At 36.5% G+C, this 24,111-nt stretch overlaps 2 protein-coding genes across 2 annotated transcripts; one reads left to right on the forward strand and one right to left on the reverse strand.

Moving 5' to 3' along the window:
* The first annotated feature begins 1,851 nt into the window (after nt 1-1,851).
* LOC103519529 (craniofacial development protein 2-like) lies at nt 1,852-2,694 on the forward strand. Its single transcript, XM_008484621.1, has one exon. The coding sequence runs from the start codon at nt 1,852-1,854 to the stop codon at nt 2,692-2,694; it is 843 nt and encodes a 280-aa protein (XP_008482843.1).
* A 935-nt stretch (nt 2,695-3,629) lies between these two features.
* On the reverse strand, nt 3,630-7,139 carry LOC108253738 (protein FAR-RED IMPAIRED RESPONSE 1-like). The gene is made up of 2 exons (XM_017448282.2): nt 6,706-7,139; nt 3,630-5,879 (listed from the first exon to the last, which is right to left on the reverse strand). Exons 1-2 carry the CDS (start codon nt 6,948-6,950, stop codon nt 3,746-3,748), a joined length of 2,379 nt encoding a protein of 792 aa, XP_017303771.2. The 5' UTR covers nt 6,951-7,139; the 3' UTR covers nt 3,630-3,745.
* Between the last annotated feature and the right edge of the window lie 16,972 nt (nt 7,140-24,111).

A 24,111-nucleotide genomic window follows, 5' to 3' on the forward strand; every position in this document is an offset into this window, starting at 1 on the left:
GCATTTAATTAGACAATCTGGTCTCTCTGTATCTATCTATCCACTGGATACTGCAGTTTGAGTTTAAAGGTTCGAGAGTTTACATTCTAAAGACACCCAGGATTTGATAATTTGATCTGTCAAGGCTAGTTTTAGGAGGAAAAATCTTGGTTTACAATTTTACCTTTTGGGACTTTTTGAATTCACTTGGATTTCTGCAAATATGTACCACATTTACTGGTATTTTCTATCAGTTCAAGACAGCACACTTTTTGTCTGACCTTCTAGGATTGGTTATAGAGATCCTCGATTATACGTTTGGTTTCGTAATAATGGATCGGTAAGGAACACAACATTCCCCACATCAGGCTGAACTTTGTACTGTTACACCTTACTGTAAAGTTGGTCATAGATAATAGGGTAATGGATTGATAAGCACAGCCCTAAAGGTTTTGACTAAATGATCGATAAACAAGCATTGATTGGTCAAAAATAATCACTGAACCCTTCCTTTCTTCACTTTTTTTTAAGCGAACACTTCCTCCTTCACATAATGTACCCACAAAAAGTTACAAATCCCATTTTTTGGGTCAAAATAATGTTCAATTCATGACGTTGCTGCAGTAAAAAGCCGCAAATGAATATGTTTTTAACTTCCTATATTCAGATGTTGCAGCATCTCACAAACCACACACACACACTATCATCATAAGATGGAAGACTTAACAGCTCGCCAAACTGCAGAGTTGAAATATTTCAGGTTTAAAGAAAGTACTCACTGTTGCTAATCTTTCGCCATTGTTCTTTCTGAAGAAAAGAAAGAAATTGAAAAAGATTAAAACTTTTCTGAAAACGAATGAAATGTTGATTACGTGCAAGCTCTTAATACTTCCTCACAGTGTGAACTAAAAGTTACACAAAGGGCGTGAATTTTCATAGGCCAACTTTAGGGGCCCCTTGTCATAAAACCCTTGTGACACGAGGAAAAGTATCATCATGTGTTCCTGTAGCTGGATGGATATTCCGATTCACTAGTAATCAGAGCGTCAGCGATAAAGGTGTTATTTTGTTTAATGCTGCTTGGTTGTTGGCGTAATCACAGGACTTAGGAGTTACATACTTTGTTACTTATTTGAATGTTCCATGCAAACAAGTCTTTTCTTCTGATTTATGAACCATATTTTTGAAGAGAACAAAAGGTTTCCGAAACTGTCCCAAAGCGATACCTCGTACATTTGAATTATGCTAGTATGAAAGAATAGATACCTAGGTATGCACTTGTAAGATACTCGTAGATGTGCCAATGAAGTATCTCCACATAACTTAGTTAAGTACCAATGATCCTCGAGGGTTACATATTTCTTTTGTTCCTTGGACTCGAACTTTTGACGCCCCCTGTGTGCAATCCGAAATGAAACTTATAATAATACCTCATAGAACATTTAAGTTAAAGTTTATTTGTTAAAAGAAAAGTTTCCATCTCGCTGGGGGACGTTAAACATAGTCTCGCTGGGGGACGTTAAACATAGTCTCGCTGGGGGACGTTAAACATAGTCTCGCTGGGGATATTTTCCTTAGAGGAAATTGAAGTTTTCACGGTACTTTTCCTAATTCTTTATTCATAGGTGCGAATAATACATCCATTTTGGCTTTGTACAGCCCTAAAGTCTCGCTGGGGGACGTTAAACAAAGTCTCGCTGGGGGACGTTAAACAAAGTCTCGCTGGGGGACGTTAAACAGAGAATGTACCAGCCCTGTCAGGCCAACGACAAAAACACAAAACTTTGGCGCCCTTCATAGGGTTGGTTTTTGGAAGGGCATTCATACCGTAAAACTGGAAGTAGGAGCGCCAAAACCAAAACAACCTCAACCATGACAGAACGCCAGATTAACAGTGCCTCGGATGTAACACACACTGGCGAGTCAACAAACGCTAGGGCGTCCCCTCCATGCGACGCGCGTAGGCCCCGCCCGACCTCCGTGAAAAATGGGCGAGGGCTACCGGATCAAGAGCGGATTCGGCTAAAGAAGCTAGTTCAATCGAGAATAGGCACGCTGAATGTTGGTACAATGACCGGGAAAGGAAGAGAACTAGCGGACATGATGCAGAGGAGGAGAATTCAAGTGTTGTGCGTACAAGAGACCAGATGGAGGGGCAACAAAGCAAAGGAATTGGGGGAAGGATACAAGCTGTTCTACAGTGGAGCGAATGAAGCGGGAAGAAACGGAGTTGGGATCATTCTAGACAATGATCTCAAAACTACCGTAGTGAGTGTAAACAGAAGAAATGATCGAATAATGAGTATCAAGTTGGACAGTGAAGAGATTTTAAACATAATATCAGTTTACGCACCGCAAGGAGGATGCGAAGACGAGGAGAAAGACACTTTCTGGAACGAATTAAAAGAGGAAATGGAGAATATACCGAAAGAAGAAAGAGTAATTATCGGAGGAGATCTAAACGGACATGTTGGTAAAAAGGAAAACGAAACAAGAGGAAGAGTACATGGAGGGTGGACTGTTGGAGAGGAGAATGAAGAAGGAAGGAGAATTGTTGATTTCGCCCTGGCTAGTGATATGACTCTCTGTAATACCTACTTCAAGAAACCTGAGAGTCAGCTTATAACTTACAGAAGTGGACGTCATACTAGCCAGATTGACTTCATCATGTATCGAAGAGGAAACATCAAGGAAATAAAGGATTGTAGGCAGTGACTATTCATACTTAGAATTACGCAAAAAATGTCCGCTAGAGCGCTCTCATCGCAGTGAGCTCTAAAAAAAAAAGGCGGCGATTTCGCAAAACCCCTTCAATACAAATACAAAGTATGCAATCACATGACATTTTTGACAGAGTATTACAGATAGTGAATAAAGTTTATATTTGCTTTGTAACCGCATAATCTACCATTGGCACTGTGGTGCAGTGGTAGAAGGTTTGACTCTTGAATTAATGATTCTGGGTTCGATTCTAGCCTGGCGCAGTAGCCTTTTTTCTAAGTGTTCTTGTATGTAATATATTTTTTTTGTATTAATTTAATTATCATACTATAGAATTACTTATACAATTTTACTGCTGTCATTACCTATTTTGTAACAATGAAAAAGGTGCTACATTAGACTCTAGTGATATGTCGTAGCATGCCCATCCCGTAGTATGTCCCATTGTCCCATATCAGATGGGCAAGAAGAGACACGAAACTGACCATTTAGTTTCTGGGAGTGCTTGGACACCAGTAACCCAGGCCGTTGAAATATTTGTAATCTGAGTGCATTTTTTTTTACTCTGGGAATCGAACCCGGAATTTCCTGCATGGCAAACAAGCACGTTATCACTTTGCTAGTATGCTCTCCTCTTTTCCTAAATTACTTCTTATTTCTTTTGTAGGTATCAACCTATCAACCTCATTTCCAAATTTCTGCAGCTGGCTTGTAAAACATCATGTTCCTTTAGGTACCTAATATAGTGTTACCTAGGTAATTGTTAATTGTGGGTCCTAAAAACCTGTGGAACTGGATTTAAAAAAAAATAATAATAATAAATAAACACAATAACTAGAAATAAATTGAGGGGTAATAAATTACTTTTTATTGTAGAAATATTATGTGCAAAACTTTTTTTTATATAGATATTTGTCAATTATAAATAAGGTCTACATATATATGAGAACTTTTATCTACAACAGTTTCACAGTTCTGTTGTAAGAAAGAAAAACATAGGTATAGTTTGGTACATTTAAACTTGAACTAGTCTACACTATGTCTATCATTTTCTCTTCTTGAGACCAATTACAGTGTGATCTGAACCCTTTGGCCTCCCTAATCTCTTAACTTTTAATGTTTTTAATTGAATATTTTCCAATTTCAGTCTTTTGTTATATTCATGGTCAAGCCCTGATGAGAGATTCCCTCTAATTATGTGATTATCAATTTCTTCTTCCACAAGTTCTTCATTGACTCGAACTACTTCCTCCACTTCAACAACTGTGCCCTCCATGACTTCTTCTTCTTCCACAATCATTTCTCCTATGAATTGTTCCATTTCTTCTATTTCTGTTCTATCTTCCGTATTATTTGTTATTTCACCTTCATCCCCAGAATGTAACTTTATTTTTTCCTTTTTTCTTACTACATCCACTTCAACAATCGTGTCCTCCATGACTTCTTCTTCTACGATCATTTCTCCTATGATTTGTTCAATTTCTTCAGGTTGTGTCCCATTTTCCATATCATTTGTTATTTCACCTTCATCCCCAACATGTAAACTTATTTTTTTCCTTTGCCGTACTGCATCCTTCATTAACTTAAGAGTTTCCATAATGAGCTCAAACTCTTTGGTACCATAATCTGCAATCATATTGGCAATATCGCCACACAACATCATTGCTTTTTTGTACTTGGACTTTTTATCCAACACTGATTTGTTTGCATTTACAGATGTTTGGTGAATCTTGGGTGAATCATCTGCTTCATCTACAATATGGGCCACATCTCTTGTGACCAAGTGAGCAAAATGGTCCATTTTCTTAAATTTATTTTTAACAAGAGTAGGTTGGAAAATACTCTCTCCATTGTTCTCTAATAGATTAAATATATGGCGACAAGGCATCCCTGTATTCACATGAAGCTCACACTGACAATAATTGGTTGTTGTGGAGAAATTAATTAATTCATCAATATCAACACTTGAAGTGCACAATATCTCTTTTTCAATCAAGCTGAATGCAAAGGGCGTCAAGAGAGTGTTGTATTTTTCTTCAACACTGCCTTTTGCATAGTTTGTACTTTTTCGTGTGCACATTTGCACTGATTTTAGCATGGCCTCGTCATGGATTGAGTTCAAGAGGCAAACCAAGTCTTTGAAGAAAATCTCAATTGGACTGTTCCTTACCACAACCTCTTTTATTTTTTGATTTAGGCATTCCAAGTGATTGGTTGTAGTGAGGGTTAGAGTGAATTTGGTTTTCATGAAACCAACCACCCATTCTTCCTTTATTGAATCCCAATTTTTGTTAAAATATTCTATTATTTTTGGTTGATCCATATTTACAAGTTTCATATATTGTTTATTATACTCTTCTTGGCTCGTTGCATATGTCATTTTTTGTAAGAGATACAATGCCCTCTGCCTTGTCTCACTAGAAATCCCCATTTTGTCACATGATATGTGCCGATTAAAGGTGCGAAGGGTGTGGAACATGCAGAGGCAAAGATTGCTTTTTGGAAGCTCCTCTTTCAGGGCTTTCCTTTCCTTAAAATCCTTATCAGTGAAAACTGTTTCAATTTTTTCAAAGGATCCATTATTTTCTTTAAATATGGTCAACATTTTCTTTATGTTGGCCTCTGTTTCATGGGCCAAGAGGAATGTACAAGCCACTTCCCCTTGGCCATTTCCATTTATGACCATTATAATGTAGAGTGGAAAGTTGAGATTATTGAGGCAATATGTTGCATCCAGAAGAACAACTTCTGGATGTTTTTCAAAGGCATTTTTCATTCTGTTTGTTTGAAAATAAATGCCTTCAAATTGCTCTCCATCTACAATGATTTCAACTGATGCTTGGTCTTGGTCCTTGAGAAATTTTACTAAACCTTTTAGATCATCAGAACTTACTTTTTGATGTTTTGTTTTTATATTGCTGAGATCCTTGAGCAGGACAACTTTATTCATCTTTGTCTTGATATAATCTTTCACTAATCTCTTATTACAACGCATGTCTAGGAATGTCTTGACTTGGCTTTCTTCTTCTTCATTTAGTCTTCTCTGTCTGGGCATACTATTGAAGATTGCAGAATCAATTCCATGGCTGTGTTCTGTCTCATTTTTCTTTAACTTCAGGAACTTTCCATCATATGACAATCCAAACTTGAGGGTGAATGAGCATCCTTGTCTCAGTGTACTGGAACAATGAAAACCAGAGGGAAAAAATTAATCATCATCAAATTTAAGAACAAAGTTAAACATGGTACTTACATATTAAAGCAATTACTTAGTTCAATGTTTAAAAGCAGATTTCCCCCCCTGAGATGAGTGTTTCACTGCCATTTTTAAAACACTAGAAAGTAACCCGTTGAAATATTTGCAATCAAAATATGAAGACAATCAGTACCTACTGAACTGAATTAATATTGGGGACTTTCTAAACTCACATCAAATCCAAGTTGGTAAGAAATAACCTTAACACTTTGGTCACCCAAGCAAAAATAATGATGTTCACTCCCAGGTCCAGTGTCTTACGGGGTCTTATGGTATAATTGTGTAAGACCTATGTGTCTTACGGGGCCCTATGGTATAAATGTATAATTGTGTAAGACACATACCTAGGAGTTATGAGGGAAAAAAGTGAGCACAACTATACCTGTAAGACATTATATGTCTTACAGGTATAGTTGCTTACATGTCTTACAGGGCCTGGGTGGAAATGTGTTGTAAGACATTATAATGTCTTACGTGGCAACCAAAGTGTTAAACAAATAAAATCAAATTTCAAAATTTGTGGCCTAGATCTCTTTGTGTTGTGAGGGACAACATGATAACACAAATACAAGAAATTTTAACTTTTGGTATGATTTGTGATAGTATAAACTAATGGTAAAGTTCCAGTTTCACTTAGCTCTGGGACCACAATGTGAGTTTAAAAAATTCCGTTCAAGTTTAACTTTTGGATTAAGCAATCTGATTGGTTGATTTTGCTGGACCACTTAAAAAAGAATAAGTAAACTTACCTTGACTTTCTCATGCCTTTACTTGAAGATTCAAAATTTCCACCATGGACACATCTGTACTGAATGGCATAGTACACAAGTCCTGGGTCTGCACTCTTTGCATTTTTGTATTGTACACTGCTCAGTTTGGTAGAATTTGATACATAGAGCTGGACAGAGTTTTGTTGTTCATATTTCTCAATGAACTTCTTCAATTCATCAAAGTTGGAAAACTGCATACTGCAACTCAGTTCCGAACTTTCCATTGTAAAAACTAAAAACTTTGAAATTTTTGAGTTTGTTTGTTACGATTTTTGAAAAGCACCTCAGAATTCAGAATTTATTATAACAAAGCACAAAGCACTGCACTGCACTTGTTATTGTTTGGAATTTGAAAATCGCCGCCATTTTTATTTTTTAGAGCTCGCTGCGATGAGAGCGCTCTAGCGGACATTTCTTGCGTAATTCTAAGTATGAATAGCCACTGCCTTATATTAGCTATTAAAAACAAGCAAATTACAAAGCAAACAAAAATAAATATAAAATGAATTTTAAAAATTGCCGCCGGGACAGCTATGAGTTTGAACTTTGAAGCTTTGTAAAAATTACCTTCAAAACCTCTGGGTGCTATAAAAATGAGTGAGTGAGAAAGAAAACTAAACACACTCATATTTATGATATAAAAATACATTTTTATTTTTTAAGAAAGTATATAAAAAGTCTGGTACCACAATCACTTGGCAAGGGTCTCCTATTTGATGAGTCAAATGCTAAAAGCACTAGGAGTAAATGTGGTGCCCTAGAATTCTAGATCATTAAAAATGGTGTTGCAAAAACAAGAATATGATTGCATTAGATAGCTGGCTACATCAATTTCTAATTTACTTGAAAATGTGTGTTGATATGCGGTACAAAAATGAAGGTTGAGGGCATAGGTAGGAGTACTAAGTACCTACTACCTATCCAAAGACTTGTAGAACAATCCCAAATTTATGGACAAAATTATAAAATGAAATAAAAAAAACTTGGTTAAACCAAATTTAATTCATATGGCATAGGCCGAATTTTTTGAAAAAGGCCACTAAATCTAATGAGGAAATGATTATCCTTTTAGGTCAGAATGAAATAAATTGACCTCACTTCGCTCGGTCAATTAGGCTCCATTTTCGCCTTTTGGTAGTCCATCCTGTCCATCACTTTCATACCTCTTTGATAAACACCACAGAGAACTGAAAAGAGAACGGCGCGTACATTCAAATTTTCTTCGTCTTTTTATCAAATTTTCTTATCTGTGGATTGTGGAATTGATAAACACCACAGAGAACTGAAAAGAGAACAGCGCGTACATTCAAATTTTCTTCGTCTTTTTATCAAATTTTCTTATCTGTGGAATTTTTCCAGTAGTTTCTCTCAAGGTTTCGTTTGATGATTCACCAGTCAGGTCTGTCGGGTACCTATTGAATAATTGTCCTTCTAGTGAATTTTATTTCTTCTCACTTACGAGCACAGGTAGATCTTTTCAGTCAAAATGATTGTAAACACCAGTTATCAATCCTCTCAACCGGAACATTGTCAGATCAAAGTGAAGGAACCCAAGAGAATTCTTCATTTCTCTGATGGCACTCTGGAAGAGTACTTGTGGAATTTTTCCAGTAGTTTCCCTCAAGGTTTCGTTTGATGATTCACCAGTCAGGTCTGTCGGGTACCTATTGAATAATTGTCCTTCTAGTGAATTTTATTTTTTCTCACTTACGAGCACAGGTAGATATTTTCAGTCAAAATGATTGTAAACACCAGTTCTCAATCCTCTCAACCGGAACATTGTCAGATCAAAGTGAAGGAACCCAAGAGAATTCTTCATTTCTCTGATGGCACTCTGGAAGAGTACAGTACTGATGAAGAAACAGACCAAGTAGACAAAGCCACTACTAGAGTAGAACCTCCCTCCGACTGGATTCCTTGGGTCTGGTACACCACAACCAATGTTGGATACAAAACTCTCGAAGTGTGTGACTCAATTGGTGAATATTTGGCTGACTTCTTTGGCATTACATCATCAAAATACTATGCGGAAATTGAATATTACAAAGAATCTTTTACATCTTTTTATGTATGTGCAATTGGTATCAAAGATCAAACTTCTTTGGTGGCATTCGTAGGAAAACAATACGTCTTCACTTTCGACCCTTGAATAAAATCTTGAATCTCTATCCCAGAATGTGTTGACTCTTATTGGGGTTTAGCAATTCGGGATTGGGATGGAACGAGGATTTTCCTATACTTAATAGCCAGGTCAACCTCGGATTGATTTCAATCTTGAGACAATAATTCGGGATTGGGATGGAACGAGGATTTCCCTATACTTAATAGCCAGGTCAACCTCGGATTGATTTCAATCTTGAGACAATCCACGGTGGTAAAACTCTACCTTCATAAAATCTTTACCATCAATTCTACAACGTCTTGACCCTTGAGATATCAGTTCAAAACATAAACAAATATTTGCTCAGAATCATTACAAACCAGAGATCCTGCCACCTTAATAAAATCTTTATTAATTCTACAACGTCTTGACCCTTGAGATATCAGTTCAAAACATAAACAAATATTTGCTCAGAATCATTACAAACCAGAGATCCTGCCAGCTCGTTGAATATTAATGTCACTCCGCGACGTGAGATTTTGAACCACTTCCTTCATGGCCAATGGCCAGCGGCAAGAGCACATTAAATGTACCAGGTCTCGATGAATCACTGTAGTTAAGCAATGTTTGGCGAAGTTGGAATCCGGATGGGTGACCATATGGGCAATAGCGTGCTGCTAGTTTTTCCTGGCCCCATTCAGGCTAAGTGATGTCAATGTGAGGAGGTGGGTAGCTTGTCGCCGAACGGCGCGGAGGGTAAACAGGTAAACCCCCGTAATTAAACAACTTAGCAGTATTACAGTGAGGTTTAACTCTACCAAACAAAATTCTTCCGTTAGGTTCTGATTTAATAACCAAACCAAGGTCTAGTTTATTTTCAAAAATTTCCTGTTAATTTCATCAGATTTTGGATTAGTTGATAGAGAATACTACCCACATACCTATTTAACTACATAATAATTCCCTTAATATTCCACTGAAAAAAGCTGGATATAAATGGAACCTTATTTTATTTATCATAAATTATGTCCGGCAATTGGTCGTTTCGCTGAACGCCATTTTCAACAACACTTCAAAGAGACGGAACACTTTTACTTACCGCCGCGCTGTGCCGAGCAGGTAAAGTTACCGTGGTCCTAATATTTTACCAGGTAGGTCATTGCGAGGTAGTTTAAAGTTAGGTAGGTATCTACTTACAACTTGATCATATAAAACTTACATTTCTTTATAATTTGCCCTTTAAAATAAATAGTTCAAGCTTCAAGATGATATAGGTATTTAAAATCAATAAAATGTTATTCATATAAAAAGCTTGGGAGAAAAAAATACGGCATCGGCAGTTTAATTTTCCAGACGCGAGGTACTTAGATACATGTTTCTGAACTTGACACGGCAGATACACATCAATAAATTTGCTGCTTCTCATTAAAAATTATATGTCAATGCTTGAATGTATGTTCATAATGTTGCCTAGACTCCACCGCTTCAACTAGAAACCTTAATTATTATTTTCGGATCGTAAAAAATTATCAGTTATAAAATATCCAGCAGTTTATGATGAGATAATATTTTATGAACGCATATTTTGGCATCATTACAAATTCGCTGATCAAGAAGAGTATTTGCGGATGATGAGTGTAAAGTACAAAATGATGATCAACTTTGATGTTGTGATGACTTTGGAACATATTTTGGCATCATCACAAATTCGCTGATCAAGAAGAGTATTTGCGGATGATGAGTGTAAAGTACAAAATGATGATCAACTTTGATGTTGTGATGACTTTGGATTGATAAGGAATGTGTAAGGTACGGTATGCACACTTGTGCCTTGGGATCCATCACCTTTTTTGACGATCCACCGTTGAAAATTTGGTTTCAGATTCCATTGTTGTCTAGTGCCTATCGTTTGCTTGGTTAGGTCTTGGGAATAATTTTTCAAGAAAGGCGTTTTTTTTACCGTTGGTTTTGCCAAATTTAATCATGGACCAAAGAAAAAGGGTGTGTTTTGAATACGATGTGAGGACATGTATGAATAATGTATGAGATACCACCTGTTATTAGTTTAAAATTTGGGTGGAATGGAACATAATTAAGTCGTAAATATTTTATGTCTGACCAATATGCCTCGGGTATTGAGCTATAATTAAGCAAATTAACGTTTAACAACTCAACGCTTTGCCTTAACCTTAAAACACAATCAAACAATAAGGTTAACCTGTGTTATTATTGATTTTAATCAATCATTAAAAATGTCCTTTGGGAAACAACTTGGTCGTAAAATTCTGATGATTTATATCTCTTCGCCTCTCTCTCAGTCTCAGTTATAGGTATTTATTTCGGAGTCCTTTGTCTAACTTGTGTTATCTCATAATATCTAATCCTGTGATTAGCTATACCCTGAGAAGTTACTAAGTAAAACTATTTTGCGCAAATAATTACAAAGCTGTCCTCCTGCAATCATCACTAATCTCACAGATGCTTCATCAAAATTGGAAACAAAAAGTCTGCCGGTCATATCTGAGCTAAAAAGCATTTTAAGAAGACTTGATTTGATCCTTTGAAATTTACGAAGAGTAACTCATGTGAGTTGGTTATCGGTTTTTTCATGGGGTTTCAAATGCGGACCAAAACCATACATCGCTGGACACTGGACATATTAGGAGATTAGGGAATGCTTCATATTGATTGGTTAACCATTTTCGCATATTTCCATTTTCTGGCTTTCCCTCTCGCCACCTCAACCTCATGTGGCATAAATGCTGGGAATATGCAGCATGCTACCAGTAATACCGGTACACCTATTGTTTCATTTATATTCATTTAGATTTTAGACACAACTTGTCATGTCTTCATTTGTATGTTCCACCATTTTTGAGGTATTTCGCTAATCCTTCTGTGTTCCCGTTCTGCACTAATACAGTCGCTAAATTCATTAGCTTAAGCTTTTACATGAAAGTTACTCACTAAATCATTCTCTCGCGTCCCTTTCACTTCGGTTTGAGGCTAGATAACCAAAGGCTTGGTCTAGCTTCTTGTTATGCATTGTTAAAATGTTCTGATTTTCGTCAATCAAGGGCTATTATGGTAAGGCTGTAGGTTCTGCTGGAAATAGGGGTTTATCTACTGTCAATGAATTGACTGGGCATTTCAATGTTCCAATCATTCGAATTCGTTCCTATTGGGACGTTTGGTCTCTGGTTGAGTGAACTAGGGAGACTATACCTAATTTTCTCGCGTCCCTTTCACTTCGGTTTGAGGCAAGATAACCAAAGGCTTGGTCTAGCTTCTTGTTATGCATTGTTAAAATGTTCTGATTTTCGTCAATCAAGGGCTATTATGGTAAGGCTGTAGGTTCTGCTGGAAATAGGGGTTTATCTACTGTCAATGAATTGACTGGGCATTTCAATGTTCCAATCATTCGAATTCGTTCCTATTGGGACGTTTGGTCTCTGGTTGAGTGAACTAGGGAGACTACCTAATTTCGTAGAGTTACCTACCCAGATTTCCGCTGGGCTTTGGTCCAGGGTAACTATTGGGGAAGGCTGCTCTAAGTTTCAGTCCAATACCATTCTTCCTTGGCGCGCTCTATATTCAGGACCGAAAGTGTTTCTGTTTTCCAGTCTCACACTTACTTGTAATTAAAACACGCCACACAATGTTGCCAAGTTGCCACATCACCCACCCACGCTGCCATGCATTTCAAAGGATATTCTATAGTCGTCCAGATTTCCGCTGGGCTTTGGTCCAGGGTGACTTTTGGGGAAGGCTGCTCTAAGTTTCAGTCCAATACCATTCTTCCTTGGCGCGCTCTATATTTAGGACCGAAAGTGTTTCTGTTTTCCAGTCTCACACTTTCTTGTAATTAAAACACGCCACACAATGTTGCCAAGTTGCCACATCACCCACCCACGCTGCCATGCATTTCAAAGGATATTCTATAGTCAAAGTCATCAATGTTCATTAGATAATGCACAAATTGTAAATTGCTCACTGAATCTGTCTTGCTTCATCAGGAGGATTTTGCAATAATAATAGTTAAAAAAAAAGAGAAAAAAATTCTCACTTTCATTAAGTTGTTAATTTTTTAAAAACTTGGAAATATTTCTCTCTCTCTCTCTGTCTCTCTCTCTGTCTCTCTCTCTCTCTCTCTCTCTCTCTCTCTCTCTCTCTCTCTCTCTCTCTGCCTCATCAGGAGGATTTTGCAAGAATAATAATAATAATAATTAAAAAAAAGAGAAAAAAATTCTCACTTTCATTAAGTTGTTAATTTTTTAAAAACTTGGAAATATTTCTCTCTCTCTCTCTGTCTCTCTAGAGGATTTTGCAAGAATAATAATAATTAAAAAAAAAAGAGAAAAAAATTCTCACTTTCATTAAGTTGTTAATTTTTTAAAAACTTGGAAATATTTCTCTCTCTCTCTCTCTCTCTCTCTCTCTCTCTCTCTCTCTCTCTCTCTCTCAATCTCTCTTACTCTCTTTGCTGTAATTATACAAAGCTTAGTTCTGTGTAAAAAGAACCTGTACGGTAGTAGGCGGTTTTTATTGACATGATAAAAGCGGAAAAAATTGTATAACTGTTTCTAGTTATTAAGTATGAATGAATTACAAAGTTATGTATGTGTATCGTATATCCCTTACTAGGTACAGTATGTAACAATACAAAGCTTAGTTCTGTGTAAAAAGAACCTGTAGGTACGGTAGTAGGCGGTTTTTATTGACATGATAAAAGCGGAAAAAGTGTATAACTGTTTCTAGTTATTAAGTATGAATGAATTACAAAGTTATGTATGTGTATCGTATATCCCTTACTAGGTACAGTATGTAACTTGCATAATATGTTACTTTGCTTAATATGTTACTTTGTAAACTGGTTTATGCTAATCTACTTTTATGCACAACTACACCTACAACTTGCAGACTTATAGGTTCGGATAGAAATTTATGTTCCTACTTATTTTGATGGGTGACTAAGGAAAACCCCCTTCAGTTTTAACTTTTACTTGAGGTTTTTTTTTCTAGGACTTCCTGATTCTGTCTGGCAAAATACGACTTTCTAAGACAGTAGGTAGATAAATAATTTTATGATACCTATATGAAAGAGCCTTATACTAACAAACAATTGCAAATGTCTTTTGTTTCAGGTATGGTCACAGTTAACCCTAATTGACTGATTGTGGAAACATTTCCATTATCTCCAGATTTTGTAAGTGCATTTTGAGTTCTGAATTCCTTGGGACCTATTTTGATGGGTGACTAAGGAAAACCCCCTTCAGTTTTAACTTTTACTTGAAGTTTTTTCTAAGACTTCCTGATTCTGTCTGGGAAAATATACGACTAGCTATATGAAAGAACCTTATACTAACAAACAATTTCAATGTCTTTTGTTTCAGGTATGATGACAGTTAACCCTAATTGACTGATTGTGGAAACATTTCCATTATCTCCAGATTTTGTAAGTGCATTTTGAGTTCTGAATTCCTTGGGACTCATAATAAACAGTAAATTAATAATGGAAAACTAAATATTTACATTATGTCCCAGAACTCCTGTACGTAGTTCTTTATCTTTTGGACAGCTCGGATTTTCCATTTATTCCTTCAGAAAGGGCTTGTGAGCGAGTCAGACTCCAGGATTAACCAAAGAAGCCATAATCACATAAATTACTTCAATTAAGCCAAATCTGTTTAGATCTAAAACGATTTAAATACGTGTCTAAAACGATAATTCCCACTATCTCGGCTAGCATAATTCCTAATTCTAATCATCATCCTAGGTGTCATCACCTTATACTAACAAACAATTGCAATGTTTTCTGTTTCAGGTATGATGACAGTTAACCCTAATTGACTGATTGTGGAAACATTTCCATTATCTCCAGATTTTGTAAGTGCATTTTGAGTTCTGAATTCCTTGGGACTCATAATAAATAGTAAATTAATAATGGAAAACTAAGTAAATATTTACATTATGTCCCAGAACTCCTGTACGTAGTTCTTATCTTTTGGACAGCTCGGATTTTCCATTTATTCCTTCAGAAAGGGCTTATGAGCGAATCAGACTCCAGGATCAACCAAAGAAGCCATAATCACATAAATTACTTCAATTAAGCCAAATCTGTTTAGATCTAAACGATTTAAATACGTGTCTAAAACGATAATTCCCACTATCTCGGCTAGCATAATTCCTAATTCTAATCATCATCCTAGGTGTCATCAGCACAAATCCATTATTTTCAACCATAGACCATAGGATATTGTTGAAAACTTGTCAAAATATTGACAAAAACGTTACCGTTTTATTAATTTCTTCTGCGAAGTGTTGGTAGGTAAATACAGAATATGGCTCAGAATTGTCTACCAGAGTTTCCTTCTTATTAAAAGACGCAGAACCTTACTGCGTGACTGCAATTTACTCAGGACCTAACTACCTAGTTGTAGTAGTAGAGCGTAACAAAGTACCTATTAAAAGACGCAGAACCTTACTGCGTGACTGCAATTTACTCAGGACCTAACTACCTAGTTGTAGTAGTAGAGCGTAACAAAGTACCTAAGGTAAACAAAGAGGATGCCATGGAAACTCCTGCTGGTGATCTATGACCTAACGTTGTGGACATAACTGTTCTCCTTGTGGAACAATAGCAACGGGCATGTGATCTGATTGGTTGAATGCTTAAATATCAGGTGTGTAATTATTATACTCTGGTTATAAGGGCCCTGTAGTGATATGTTTGTAATGTTATCTTGTTTTGAACAGTTACCAATGATATGGACAAGAGTACTTTGAATAAAATATGTTTATCAGTATGTTTATGTTATACTCAATAGTTATACTTTGTATACTTTTTTTGAAGACGTTCCACTAGGAAATATTTGGAGCTGCTCTAACGTAATTGTCACCACATTTCAAAGGTTATTAGAATGAAGTTAGTACAGATTCTGATACCACTGGTGGATTCAAGATACGGCTAAACCTGATCCTTTTAAAATCTGACCTCTCAAATGCAGATGTGCACGTCTGAAATTATCTCATCTACCTGCAGGAGAGCAAACTTTTACTTCGAGCAATCTTGATGCAAGTCTGAAAATTGCAATACGAGTAGGATTGAAATTGACTTCTAACATTTCACGGGTTAAGTTGTTGAGGAAGATAATGTGGGAACTGGGAACAGGCCAAGCAGGGTAATCTGGAAGATATCACGTTCGCGAACAATTAGACATTATGCAAGCTTATCCCAAGCAAGAGGATATCTCCGAAATTGCCTGCAAAAGAGATCATTTCATTGATCAAGATTATATGATAAACTTTATTGATAGTATAAATCTATAAATAACAAAGAGTAAGGAGTACATAGAGTACAACCTGTACAATCAGCTAAAGTAACCTGTACCGTCCATCCCTTCTCTGATCTATGCTACGAAATCTTCAAAGATTACACATCCTCCTTTCATAGAACATAGAAACACATCTGTACTGTCAGTAATGAACAATTACGAGTATTAATTGTAATAGGTCTGCCCTTTCTATGGCTAACTTCAATAGGTCTGGAACCTGTGAATCTAAAAACTGTAGTGACTGTAATATCACTAGTCAGTCTATGAATAACGAACCGAATACGATCGGTTTCTTTGACAGTCATTCTTCTAGTCTAGTGCATCTACAGATTCTACAAAAATGTAAGCGTTTACGTTTTTCTGTCCAATAATTTAGCATGTCACAAAATATATTTTCATGGTCAGGGCCAAAAAAATCATGTTGTAGTTACCCTTCTTCGACTTCTTTCTCTTTTGAAACCAAAGTTCAACCTCTTGTGGTAATAGAACCCAGAACCAGCATAGTTGACATTATTTGTTCAGTCTGGAACATTATTATTTGTATTGTTACACCATATTGCACCAGCATAAATGAATATATCCTTGTTACAAAATTTGCAAAGTTCAACCTCTTGTGGTAATAGAACCCAGAACTAGCATAGTTGGTATTATTTGTTCAGTCTGGAACATTATTATTTGTATTGTTACACCATATTGCACCAGCATAAATGAATATATCCTTGTTACAAAATTTTGAAATGTAAGCGTTTACGTTTTTCTGTCCAATAATTTAGCATGTCACAAAATACATTTTCATGGTCAGGGCCAAAAAAGTCATGTTGTAGTAATGTAGTTACTCTTTTTCTTCTTCGACTTCTTTCTCTTTTGAAACCAAAGTTTAACCTCTTGTGGTAATAGAACCCAGAACTAGCATAGTTGGCATTATTTGTTCAGTCTGGAACATTATTATTTGTATTGTTACACCATATTGCACCAGCATAAATGAATATATCCTTGTTACAAAATTTACCCAGATTTCCGCTGGGCTTTGGTCCAGGGTAACTTTTGGGGAAGGCTGCTCTAAGTTTCAGTCCAATACCATTCTTCCTTGGCGCTCTCTATATTCAGGACCGAAAGTGTTTCTGTTTTCCAGTCTTACACTTTCTTGTAATTAAAACACGCCACACAATGTTGCCAAGTTACCACATCACCCACCCACGCTGCCATGCATTTCAAAGGATATTCTATAGTCAAAGTCATCAATGTTCATTAGATAATGCACAAATTGTACACTATGTCTTTATGAACACATCGCTCGATATTGTGCCGATATTTCAGTTATAAGAATTGGAGGATGAGATATATCCCAAATTGTTCCCGAGTATTTTACACCGAAATCTGAGATTCTGAGGGGAAGTAAAAAAATAATCTTACAAAATTGAAACCTCTGCTACTGTATGGATATGTATACCTAATCTTGAAATCTCAATTTCCGGATTACCTACCTTGATAATGTATCTGACAAAGTGAGTAGGTATCAGGTAAAACATATAGGGAAAACGATCAACACTCCAGAAGGGCTTTAAGATTCTTCTGGAATAATAAGGTTAAGAATATTGTAGTAAGTAGGTACACTTACCCAAGAATGCGAAAATCAAGGTGGAAGTATTAATGAACTTCGTAAAATCATACCTATTTTCCCTAGAGGAAATTGAAGTTTTCACGGTACTTTCTTAATTCTTTATTCATAGGAGCGAATAATACATCCATTTTGGCTTTGTACAGCCCTAAAAGTTTTGACTAAATGAATGATAAACAAGCATCGATTGGTCAAAAATAATGACTGAACCCTTCCTTTCTTCACTTTTTTACTTTCTATTACTACAGTATAGCGGAGCTATACTAGTAATGAAAGTATTGCAATCGGTCCAAATTTTCAAAATCGGGAAATGGTTGGAAATATCCGTTTTGGGATCCCCTGATGTCAAAAAAGTGATTTTTAGCCCATGGTCTGTACGTAACGTACGTACGTACGTAACGTACGTACGTACGTAACGTACGTACGTACGTAACGTACGTACGTACGTAACGTACGTACGTACGTAACGTACGTACGTACGTAACGTACGTACGTACGTAACGTACGTACGTACGTAACGTACGTACGTACGTAACGTACGTACGTACGTAACGTACGTACGTACGTAACGTACGTACGTACGTAACGTACGTACGTACGTAACGTACGTACGTACGTAACGTACGTACGTACGTAACGTACGTACGTACGTACGTACGTACGTACGTGCGTACATACATACGTACAGACCATGGGCTAAAAATCACTTTTTTGACATCAGGGGATCCCAAAACGGATATTTCCAACCATTTCCCGATTTTGAAAATTTGGACCGATTGCAATACTTTCATTACTAGTATAGCTCCGCTAAACTGTAGTAATAGAAAGTAAAAAATCTGGTGTGAACATCACACGACTTTCCTTATCCTATTGAATGATGCTTATTTGAGTGTTCTTTTACCCTAACTTTTACAATATCTCTAACCGTTTTGTCGCTATAGCTGAAAACCGCCAAAAAACGGTCGAAATCTGTCAAAAGCGGTCAAAATACCGCCAAGCGCAGCAAACATCTCAACCAAACGTTTTGTGTTGCATCCTTATCACATTTAGCTACCATATTCACTAGTATTGTCTGTCGGACCAAAAATGCACTTTCTGACGACCTAGAATTGGTAATAGATCGCGATCCGCGATTATACGTTTGGTTTCGTAATAATGGATCGGTAAGGAACACAACATTCCCCACATCAGGCTGAACTTTGTACTGTTACACCTTACTGTAAAGTTGGTCATAGATAATAGGGTAATGGATTGATAAGCAACACAAGCATCACATTAGGAACTTAAACTTTCAATTGTTTCTCCGGTACAGATAAAGTTCTGCTTCACATTGCTAAGAAGAAGAGCGCAGAAAGTTCGTGTGAATTGTCCTTACATAATAGACATTAAAGTTTTTAGCATTCTGTGCATAGAACTTGCAGCATTGTCTGCTATTTTATGGGAAGTTAATGGCGAAGTACTAAATGTCATTGGGAGACCCTATTGCTCCAGTGATCGTCATTCCTGTGTATTAGACTCGTCATTAGTTTTGTCAGTAATGAACAATTACGAGTAATAATTGTAATAGGTCTGCTCTTTCTATGTCTAACTTCAATAGGTCTGGAACCTGGTGAATCTAAAAACTGTAGTGACTGTAATAGTCACTAGTCAGTCTATGAATAACGAACCGAATACGATCGGTTTCTTTGACAGTCATTCTTCTAGTCTAGTGCATCTACAAATTCTACACAATATTGTCTACAGTAGTCTAAACTATGTCTTTATGAACACATCGCTCGATATTGTGCCGATATTTCAGTTATAAGACTTGGAGGATACCTATAAGGCGTCTTTCGCACTGAGGTAACACGTCGCAAGTAGCAAGTAGCAAGATGCTACGTAGCATCCATCTTCATAGACCAGACCATACCTTAGTTTCTACTTGTGATTGTTTCTGGAAATTGTTCCCGAGTATTTTACACCGAAATCTGAGATTCTGAGGGGAAGTAAAAAAATCATCTTACAAAATTGAAACCTCTGATGCTACTGTATGGATATGTGTACCTAATCTTGAAATCTCAATTTCCGGATTACCTACATACCTTGATAATGTATCTGACAAAGTGAGTTCGCGGACAATTAGACATTATGCAAGCTTATCCCAAGCAAGAGGATATCTCCGAAATTGCCTGCAAAAGAGATCATTTCATTGATCAAGATTATATGATAAACTTTATTGATAGTATAAATCTATAAATAACAAAGAGTAAGGAGTACCTACATAGAGTACAAGTACAACCTGTACAATGAGCTAAAGTAACCTGTATCGTCCATCCCTTCTCTGATCTATGCTACGAAATCTTCAAAGATTACACATCCTCCTTTCATAGAACATAGAAACACATCTGTATTTCAACAGGTTACAAGAAGGTAAACACGTAAAGGACAACACTTCCCCATAGTCCTGTCAGTGGACCCTAAGTTTTCACGTACAAGCGGGACATAAATAAAGTTCTGAAGATTCATTACACGGATTTTGAACGGAACTGTATTTCATAAACAAGTTCCTATTTCAATGTATCATCCACAATCTACACGATGGCAAACATTCTAAATCTGTTGTTACCTACTTATCAAGATTATGAATATTAAGTTTAATAAGAGATTGTTATCATCCACCGTAGATATCATACATATATGTAATATGCAAAATAGAAATTGCAACTCCAACTGCAGTTTCATTTATGCAATGTGAATGTCTGAACAAGGTTTTTATAAAGTGCGAGTTTGTACTTTTTGCCTTTTTTTCTGAAAGCTAGTCTTTCACTTGAAAGTACGAGTAAAATATGGCCTTTATTTAAGTGTACTACCTGTAGATTGTGAAATGTAGAAAGGCTTGTTTCAGACCTGGGTAAATTCATTGACTATAGGTATAGGTTCCGAGATGTGTATTTAGTATGTATGGGAATACTCTAATATCTACATCTTTTTATGTATGTGCAATTGGTATCAAAGATCAAACTTTTTGGTGGCATTAGGAAAACAATACGTCTTCACTTTCGACCCTTGAATAAAATCTTGAATCTCTATCCCGGAATGTGTTGACTCTTATTGGGATTTAGCAATTCGGGATTGGGATGGAACGAGGATTTTCCTATACTTAATAGCCAGGTCAACCTCGGATTGATTTCAATCTTGAGACAATAGGAGATTCTTCTAACGGAGTTGTAGCCTTGAAATTTTGGAGCTCTTCGGTTTCTTCTACTAAAGGGATAAGGAGAAAATCAGTGGTGTTTTTATTTTCAGCTCAGAAGAACTTTCATATTTACATATACTAGTGTGTTGAAATGTTTTTGTGGTGTTTTGCAGAGTTGAGGTGTGAAATTTGAAAGAAATCAAAAATACTCAATTATGGAAGTTTTTCTACAACACCTGTAGACATAGTTTCTTTCATAGTGACCCATATAATTTCAGAGCTTATGCCAGCAGTGCACCTAACACAGGTTCAAAATGGCAGTTTTGATCTGTTCGAAGATTGAAGAAGACCCAATGAAATCATAGAGAGATACCAAAGAACTTTAAACAACAATAAAAACATACCTCAATCTCAAAGTTCACTTGAAATTTTACACACCAACAAAATTTATTATGACATGAAGGCAATAAAACGGAGATTCTTCTTAGTGTTGTAGCCTTGAAATTTTGGAGCTCTTCGGTTTCTTCTACTAAAGGGATAAGGAGAAAATCAGTGGTGTTTTTATTTTCAGCCCAGAAGAACTTTCATATTTACATATACTAGAGTGTTGAAATGTTTTTGTGGTGTTTTGCAGAGTTGAGGTGTGAAATTTGAAAGAAATCAAAAATATTCAAATATGGAAGTTTTTCTACATCACCTGTAGACATAGTTTCTTCCATAGTGACCCATATAATTTCAGAGCTTATGCCAGCAGTGCACCTAACACAGGTTCAAAATGGCAGTTTTGATCTGTTCGAAGATTGAAGAAGACCCAATGAAATCATAGAGAGATACCAAAGAACTTTAAACAACAATAAAAACATACCTCAATCTCAAAGTTCACTTGAAATTTTACACACCAACAAAATTTATTATGACATGAAGGCAATAAAAGCGAGGGATCTCACCCAAAATTTATGAGAAAATTGAACCTTTTCTTGAAAATGTTAAAACTGTTCTCTGAACTATCTGACTAACTGCAAACAACGCAACGGCGTGGCATCGACACCGATTTTGTACCTCCATATATCAAAGAACATAATTAATTATGTTTGTAGAATGTTAATTATGTAGATATAATGTAAATGCAGTTTCTTTGTGTTATTATGTTACAACTTTGGTGCTCACTGCAGCATTGTAGGATTTTCCTAATATCTCAATAATCCTAAAATCCAATGTTTACTTATACCATGCTGACACTGCTCGCTATGCGCATTTATATGTCATAGCTACTCATTTTCCTCACGAGGCTAAGTGGGCCCCGCAACAGCCAGCCACGGAATCAATCATTTGCATGATACAAATTTCTTGAATATGTTTGTAGAATGTTAATTATATAGATATAATGTAAATGCAGTTTCTTTTGTGTTATTATGTTACAACTTTGGTGCTCACTGCAGCATTGTAGAATTTTCCCAATATCTCAATAATCCTAAAATTCAATATTTACCTACCATGCTGGCACCGGTCGCTATGTGCATTTATATTACATAGCTACTCATTTTCCTCACGAGGCTAAGTGGGCCCCGCAACAGCCAGCCACGGAATCAATCATTTGCATGATACAAATTTCTTGACCCCGCCGGGAATTGAACCCGGGTCTCCCGCGTGCAAGGCGGGTCGCTATGTGCATTTATATTACATACCTAGCTACTCATTTTCCTCACGAGGCTAAGTGGGCCCCGCAACAGCCAGCCACGGAATCAATCATTTGCATGATATAAATTTCTTGACCCCGCCGGGAATTGAACCCGAGTCTCCCGTGTGCAAGGCGAGCGCAGTGACCACTACGCCATGGGAGCTGACTAATTATGTTGATATAAATATTATGTGCCTACATAATTTAGGAACTATCGGAATATGCTTACTTGTTAGTACCATAATATGGGCTATGGCTCATAGGCTACTACTGTTATTGCGTGGCTCCATATCATAAAGTCCACTTGCCGGATAAAGCTAACGGTAGTTATGTCAATAGGTATATTAGGATGTTAGATCTTAATATTCAATATTATATCAAAGATACTATAATGGGTATGCCCATAAGAGAGGAAGCCAATATGCCGCATATACTACGGTAGATGTTAGTGTGTTATTTTATGGTTTTAATATGTGTGTGTATGAGCTATTATGGCCTATTCTTCCTACGCAAATATTTGAGTTTTGTGATACTTCTCGAAATATAACTGTTAATGTCGATGAAATATACCTACCTCCTTATGTAGTTTTTATTAAGATTCAAGTTCTACTTTCTGCAGTTTTACTAAGGTACCTAAAGTGTTTTAGTTAGATTTTTGTGATCCTCTCATACACAACTTTGACTGAATCCTGTACATTTCTATGTGTGCCAGAGAGTGTACTAATATCCTCCATGTCGTGCACTTTGTCTACCAAGTATCAAGGTGGTAAGTGGTTAAGTGAACGGACTTCTATTTTAATAATATGTTGTGTGTGTATGAGCTATTATGGCCTATTCTTCCTACGCAAATATTTGAGTTTTGTGATACTTCTCGAAATATAACTGTTAATGTCGAAGAAGTTTGTGGGTTTGTCATAGTCATAGCTCACAATATTTTGACTCTAATGTCAATGATATCATTCAAGCATTCAGCATTCGGCGAAGTCTTGAAATTTTGAAGATAATTATGATGGACTCATGAATCTAAATCAATAAGTCGACAAATCTCGGCGGAAGTCTTGAAATTTTGAAGATAATTATGATGGACTCATGAAACTAAATCAATAAGTCGACAAATTTAAAACTTTTGGTACGTACCTACCAACCTACCTCTCACTGATTTATATTGATTATAATGAGCTGATCTTTTGGTTGATTTCCTAGAGAATACGGTTTCCATTTTCTTATTAGAATTCTCGAATTGAGGCTTGATCTGGAAGAAGGGCATATCTGGAAAAACACATTTTCGAGATAATCGCGTTCGAAGTTTCCATTTTCAAATGAACACCATGTTACAGGGTTCACAAAATGGGCCATAACTTGTAGAAAAGGGATAGAAAGATGATTCTTTCACAGTCGTGTTCAGAACGAAATTTGGTATCCAAAAATGGAGACTCGCGAAAAAGGGCGTAAGTGACGTTACGCCCTTCTTCCAGATCA

The sequence above is a fragment of the Diaphorina citri genome, unplaced genomic scaffold (genome assembly GCF_000475195.1).
Source record: "Diaphorina citri unplaced genomic scaffold, Diaci psyllid genome assembly version 1.1 scaffold65, whole genome shotgun sequence".
In the NCBI taxonomy this organism is placed as follows: domain Eukaryota; kingdom Metazoa; phylum Arthropoda; class Insecta; order Hemiptera; family Psyllidae; genus Diaphorina; species Diaphorina citri.

Excerpts from the sequence above, each read along its gene's own strand:
- LOC103519529 (XM_008484621.1), top strand. The coding sequence starts at position 1,852 with ATGACAGAACGCCAGATTAACAGTGCCTCGGATGTAACACACACTGGC.
- LOC108253738 (XM_017448282.2), bottom strand. The coding sequence starts at position 6,950 with ATGGAAAGTTCGGAACTGAGTTGCAGTATGCAGTTTTCCAACTTTGAT. Across the intron at positions 5,880-6,705 it reads AAAGGCATGAGAAAGTCAAG|TACACTGAGACAAGGATGCT; the intron begins GTAAGTTTACTT and ends TCATTGTTCCAG.